This window comes from Balaenoptera physalus, assembly GCF_965194825.1.
Source record: "Balaenoptera physalus genome assembly, chromosome: 8".
Lineage (NCBI taxonomy): Eukaryota > Metazoa > Chordata > Mammalia > Artiodactyla > Balaenopteridae > Balaenoptera > Balaenoptera physalus.
This window is the reverse complement of record NC_138887.1, coordinates 91,213,296-91,220,143: the sequence shown is the minus strand read 5'-3', so window position 1 is coordinate 91,220,143 and position 6,848 is coordinate 91,213,296. Positions and strand designations below refer to the sequence as shown.

The 6,848-nt window shown below is 45.3% G+C and overlaps 1 protein-coding gene across 9 annotated transcripts in view; it reads right to left on the bottom strand.

Moving 5' to 3' along the window:
- Positions 1–6,848, bottom strand: part of ST7 (suppression of tumorigenicity 7) — a 298,480-nt gene that overhangs the window by 27,483 nt on the left and 264,149 nt on the right. For 3 of the 9 annotated variants that reach the window (XM_082472341.1, XM_082472344.1, XM_082472349.1), the window contains one exon: positions 2–6,777. The exons of 4 other annotated variants lie outside the window; for them this stretch is intronic. In XM_082472341.1, the coding sequence (XP_082328467.1) occupies positions 6,628–6,777 (150 nt within the window). In that variant the 3' untranslated portion in view covers positions 2–6,627. Of the gene's footprint in view, position 1; positions 6,803–6,848 lie in introns of those variants that run through there. 2 more of the 9 variants (XM_082472342.1, XM_082472346.1) reach the window with 1 other exon arrangement.

The following is a 6,848-nucleotide window of genomic DNA, read 5'->3' as shown; positions in this document are numbered from 1 at the left end:
AACAAACCAGAAAAGCACAGAAGTCAGGAGAAATCTTGTTCAAGACTACAAAATGAACCTCTCCAACTCATGCTTGCATCTTAAGTCTCTGCATTATAAAAAGTTTCCAAAGGCTACGATTTCATATTTATGTTTGTAGGAAACATTGGTTGACGAACAAACCTACTTTCCAGCTTCTGCACCCGCCCCCCTGGCTCTGATGGATGAGGGAGAGAAGTGCTGGCTGACAGGCCCTTCACTCCTCTGACAGCTGCCCACAGTTCTGAGGCCTTCCAACCAGCCTTCAGGATCTGAGGGCTGCCCATGGAGATGACCAGTGCCATCAAAAGGGACTGACAGATGGGTGGCAAGTGAGCAGAAGAGTTAAAAAAATGGTGACAACTTCTCCACCTGCTTGCCTAGTTATAGAACTTTAAGTGGAAAAGGCAACAACAACAAAAAGTCCAGTTTGTTGTATGGTTGTGAATTGCTTTGGGATCCTACTGTCTCCCAAACACCTGCAGCCCATGTTCTTTTCTCAACTACCTGCTTAGTGGTGAGCATCATGGGAGCCTTGGGGAGGGCAGCAAGCTGGCCAGTCCATGGACGACACGTCCTTGTGGAAAAGGTGCTGCTCTGAGGAGAGCTTTGGGATCTCTTTCATTTGGTTACTGAATTCCTTTCTGTTTTTCATGTAGAGAATAATGCTTATTATCTGTGCCTTTTACGAAAGTCAGGCGTCTTGCCTGAGACTCATTTAACGTAATCTCAAATCTGTTCTGATTATGTTCTCGTGAAGGATCAGCCTCCCTCCACAAGCCATCCAGCATCTGGCAGAAGAGGTGCCCTAACCCAACCAGGCACAAGAGGGGTGTCTGGATGGGTTTCCTTGCTCTCTGTTCAGAACCAAGGTATCATCTCACTAGGGTTCAATGTCTGGTTCTTGTACTGTGGAGTCCTTTGTTCCAATCCCTCGCCCATAGCACAGCACAGTCTACACCACCAAGAATTTCCCACAGAAGCGTGCTGTAGGACGTGAGTACATACGCAGAGGGGGAACATGGTCTGAGGCCAGACAAGTTAGTAGACCTGCATGTAGTGAAGTTAAGACAGTCTCCTCTTCTGTCATATGTTCTATGGATTGTGGGTCCTCAAGAAGGGGTGTGGTAGGCAAGTTTCCCAAATTTACTTGACCTCAGAATCTTTCCTTCTTCTTCTTCTTCTTCTTTTTTTTTAAAGAACCAGTAGAATGCAAACTGGGAAGGTCTGTACCACATTATGGTAGGACCATCAAGTGCGAGATTTGTGTAACGAAAACTCGAGAGAGTATAAGGTTCGGAACCCTTCTCTGTACTGCATCTTCTACATCAATTGAATATATTTACTCAGTAAGGCACTTAAGTACTGGGTGAGATATAAAAGCGTCTAGGACAAAAGTCCCACTGTCAGGAAGCTCAAAGCCTAGGGGGTGGGGGAAGGGAGCCACTAAGACCTGTACCCAGCAAAGTAACAATGCCAGGTAGACCACGATAGAGTAGAAGATAGACGCACAAACAATGCACCAGGAAGGTTCGGGCAAGGGAGAGAATCCATTTTGTCGAAAGGAACAGGAAAAACTGAAAATGAGGTGACTGAAATAGTCCCCAGTGGATGGCTGGGGTATGAAAAGACAGAGATGGGGTAAGAATGGTAAGGAAAGAAATGTGAGCAGATGGGCCTTCCAGGCTCAATAAACAGCTGGAACAGAAAGGGGAAAGCAGCTGGTATGACTAGAAGGGATGGAGGTAGAGTTCAAAAGCAACTAGAATAACTCTGGGGAGGGCCTTGAGTGCCAGGCTGTTAAGGAACTTGCAGTTAAGAAAAAGGCAGCCACATTAGTACTTGAGTGAAGGTAGGATGGCTCTTCCCGCAAGTGGGTGTTAGACGTAGGGCAACGCCTGGCAACCTTCTGAAATCATCCTTTGTTGGGTGCACAGTACCACATGGGATGCTCACCCTACTTAATGGACGATCTGTCCTTTTCAGTCTAGAGCTGGAGGCAGCTGGAAGGCATTGTGGGAGATACTAGGCCCAGGAATGAGTAATTACTGCCCGAGCTGCCTCTGCAAGAGTTTGTAAAATCCTAGTTCTAAGAGGATGACACGGAACAAGTCTACTGATTGTATCAGACCGACATGATAACACTGTAGAATTAAAAATATTTATACACAACATTTATTCATTTGTTTGTAATCAGAGATTGTCAAGGCTCCATAACACACAGCATTTGCCTATAATACTCAGCTCCATAAAAAGTAGTCTGGATGAACCAAGGATCCTGACATCCTGACAGTGGCTGGAAGATGAGGCCCAGTGAACAAGGTGATTTTGCTGGTGAAGTTATCATATCCTGCAAACCTAATCCAAAACAGATTTATAACCACCAAAGTTGTGACTGAGGTGGGGACAAGTGATGCATTAGCGTGAGCCAGTGTGGTTAGATGATAGGAATCGCTCGAAGTCTACGCCCTGGGCGACTTCATACACTAAACGGGGGGACACCAGGGAACCTCAGCTTGGGTAGCAGAATGAATGGAGATGTTGTTACAAACCTGGTTCAAAATAAAGGCCTGTCTGTTTGCTTAGTTTTGGTCACTGACCTGACTTGGATAAAAAGCATAAAAGGGAGTCCTCTGGAAAGTAAGTGGCAGGCCTCGCCCAGTTTGTGGTCTGTAAATGCCCCTCTTTCCACCCTGCGCAGCAAGATGCAGTGAGCCCTGCCCCCCTGGACACACCTGTGCTTCTCGACCAGGTTCCACAAGAGAATTAAATCCTAATACCTCCCATGTATGTGATCATTTACTGCTCTCCCTCATATCTAGAATGTTCTATCCTTGGGACAATTGAGAAAAGAATGCCTTGAACCCTTTCCTAGAGAGCCTAATTCTCTCGCAGCACCCCAGTTGCGATGTGCACCCTTTGTTACTAGGTTACCTTCCTCCTTAGCAGCCCTCTCTGAGTCCCCCTCCCCATCGCTCACCCACAAGGAAGAAGCAGCAATGTAATGGGGTGCCTGAAACCGTTAAGCCTTTTCATTTAGTAACCAGACAAAGGTCAGTGGCTTTCATCAGGAGGTATTAAACAAAAAAAGTTTGGTGGAACATGCTTTGCTTACTTAGGATGCTCACTGGTACTTCTTTGCACGTTTGAAAATCAGTCAACACTTTTCGGCCAAAGACTCAACCAATGCACATAGAGAAACAACAGTTTCACTTAGGGACCTGGGAAATTTTATTGCCTGAAAAGTTAAGTCTGAATGAGCAACACCAGGCAACCCTGGAAAAGCTCATCTATCTCAATGTCCAAAACTTCTGTCCTGGGGGCAGACATACACGGTCCAAAATGCACCATAATTCAATCAGTGTCTTATGGTGAGAAAAAGCAACTGAACTAATAAAAAAGAGAGAGCGACACTTCAATGGCCTGATCCTCCTTTTCCCGAAACACCATTATTTAGAAGAAGGTCATGGCTCTAAATGTGCTTCGTTAACATTTGAAACGCCTCTGCTTATCTGAATAAGTTCCAGGTGCCCTACTGCAATCAGACAATTGACATTTCACTGTAATCAATATCAGACTTCAAAGAGGTCAGGGCCTATAAGTTGAAGACAAGAGTCAGAAGTCAGGGGGCTGGATCTCAGGGAAGGAGAGAGACCAGAGGAGGAAAGACAGGGCCCTTCAAACAGAAGAGGTCAGAATGCTGACCTTCCCACATTCTGTGAGGGGCTGGGTTTGGAATGATCACTTATTTATATGAGCAACCTTATCTTGGTAACCAAACATTCTAGGAAGAGTTAGTCCTAAGTCATTGAGGTAGATTAGATTAGGCGGAGAGAGTTGAAGCCTCTCATTTTACTATTTTCCAGTGGCTCACACTTGGCTGTGGGCTTCCTTACTGGCTGCATATCAACATGTAAACACACTGGAGAGTTCCCAAGCTGCACGCAGCCTGGCGGGTGGCAGTGCAATCTCTCTCCATCTACTGAGTCATTATCCCAGGGACATTATCTCAGGCGAGGTCTGAGAAAATCATTTTCACAAGCTGCAAATGGTTGCAGGCAGCCTATAGGGCGGCTGTGATAACCTGTGGGGGGCTTCACGAGGGGCCTGATGAAGTGACAAGAGTGAAAATGTGGAGAAGACTCCGGAGCAGTGGGGGGGGAGGGGGAGGAGGAGGGAGATGGGGCTTGTCTCCTTCAGGCCATCCATCTTCCTTCCCCATGAAATCTCTCCAGACGTTTTAGTACTGCTAAACCTTAATGAAGGGCAAGATGAATGTGATCCTCCAGACAGAGGTTTAAAAGCAAATTTATCTAAACTACTTTTGAAAACTATGAGTAGCTGACCAAACTACCACACCTTGGTAGAGTATAAAATATGAGGACCATAAAGGCAAATTTATATTTTATTTAATCATTTGGTCCTTGACTCAAAAGCAAAGCTTTGGAAACATTAAATGAGGAGAGTGGCCCTTGGTCTAATATCCACAACGAGCACAGCTCTGTGATATTCTGGAGGCCACACAGCCTTACCCAGAGAACACCCAGTCGTATTCTATGTACTACCCTCCATTCCTCCCAGCCCTCTCCCCGGGTGACGCAGTTTCAGGCAGTTACTTTATTCAGTACAGGGGTTCTCAGCCCTGGCTGCACACCCAAATCACTAGGGGGGCATCTGAAAACTCAGATGCCCAGGCTGCATCCCAGACCAACTAAGTCAGAGTCCCCAGGATTGGGAGATCAGGCACCTGTCATTTTTAAGCTCCCTAGATGACTTCAAGGAGCAGCCGGGGTGAAACTGCTGGTTCCTAGAAACCTGTCACCTCAACTGCTCTGACGTCGCACCACGCACCTGCCAACAGCTGCTCAAAGGTTGGCTTTTTTGAGACCGGTGTTCTTTGAAGGAAATGGTCCTCAACCCCCATCCTTAGAATTGGTGGGGGGCGGGGCTTGTTTAAAAATGCAGATTCCTGGGTGCTAACACTCAAGACTCTGAACTTCCGGTGGTAGGGCAGGTGAATTTCGTGCACACTAGGGGCTGAGAATCACTGTCCTGATCCTAAATTCCCACCAAGAGCTGCTTGTCAGTTCAATGACGAATGACATTGTCTAATGTTGTACATGTATTCTTATTTTAAATTTTACTACATGACACTCTAATCTACTCGGACTTTTGGTAACTGCTTTAACTCAGAGGTTGGCTTGGGAATAGAAGCAAATAATGAATAGCATAGGCCCATAAACTAGGGAGCATCCAAGGAGGCAGCTTGGGTGATACTGGGTTCAGGAATCATATCATGTTCAGAAGACTTAAGGAAATTGAAGACATTCTGCCTGAAGAAAAGAGAAGGTAGTAAGTTAGAGGTGAGAGGTTGCCATGAATATATTAGCTGCCTCAAGAAATTGCAAGAGGAAGTAGAGTTGTTCACTATAGTTTTGGAGAGTAGAATAGGAAATAAGTGGAAATTAAAGGAAGGCAGATTTTATCAGTATCAAGAAGAGTTCTGAGTGATCCAGTACTGAAATGGGCTTCCATGTTGAACAGGTGAACATTCCATTGCTAAAAGTATTCCAGATGAGTCTAAATGACCTTCATCAAGTTACTATTGAAGGCAATTTAAGGTCCCTTTCAACTCTGTCTGTGATCATAATTATAAAAGAAGAGAAGAAATGCTAAGCTGTATCTAATTTTTTACACTGATTCTTTCTGCAGAAACCACTACCATTTATTTATTTAATAATCATTTATTGAAAACCTACTATGTGCAAGGCACTGTGCAAAGCTTTGGGGATACAGAGATGAGGAAGACACAGTCCTGCTCGCAAAGAGCTCACATTCTACAAGGGGGTCAGACAAGTTTTTAACAATTATAATACAGTACAATAAACGTAATATAGGTATTCATAGAATACTATGGGAGCTGAGAGGAGAAACATCTAACTCAGCTTAGGAGAAACTTAGAAAGGAAGCTGAGTATAAGAGAATGAAGAGGCGTTAGTAGACTGGACAAGTGCTGATGGTAATGGGGAAGGGCATTCCATGCAGAGCAAACAGTACGTGCAAAGGCACCGAGGCACACAAAAGCATCTGGGAATGGTGAGTAATTCACTGTGGCCCAAGAGCAGTGTCTGTGCAAGAGTTGGGAGAGAGATGAGGCTGAAGAGGCAAGCAAGGGCCAGATCAGAAAGGACCTTGTATGCCATGATAAAGATCTGGGACTTTATCCTGATGCTGGTGGGAAACTACTGGAGAAATTCAAGCAGGGAAGTGACATGCTCAGACTTGCAATTTAGAAAGATCATTCTTGTGTCAGTATGAAAGAAATACTGGCAGAGGATAAGACTGGAAGCAAGGAGACCAGTTAAGACTCTTGCAGGTGTCCAGGCAAGAAACCACAAAGATCCAAACTAAGAGACAGCCGTGGGAGAAGAAGGAAGGGAAGAAGAGGTGAATTACATTTACCGAATGCCTAGTGGCTCAGGAGGTTAGAGCCGACAGACTGTGAAAGCCAAGACAGACAGGATACAAGGAGTGAGAGGGAAGAGTTTGGGAGGGCTGCCGAGTTTCTGGCTTGAGCAACTGGGTGGATGTCAGTGCCACTGGCGGAGATCAGGAATACAGGAGGAGGAGCAGTTTTGGTGGTGGGGGAAGAAGGGTGATGAGTTCAGTTTTGAAAATGATGAGATTGAGGTGCCGGTGGGATTTCCAGTTCATCTTCAACACGCATGAAAATACTCTTGCAATTCCAGTCCCTGAACTCTGTCGAGCAGAAAATGTCAATCATCTGGAAAGGGATTAAATCAACCCAGCCAAGTTAGAAATCATCCTTT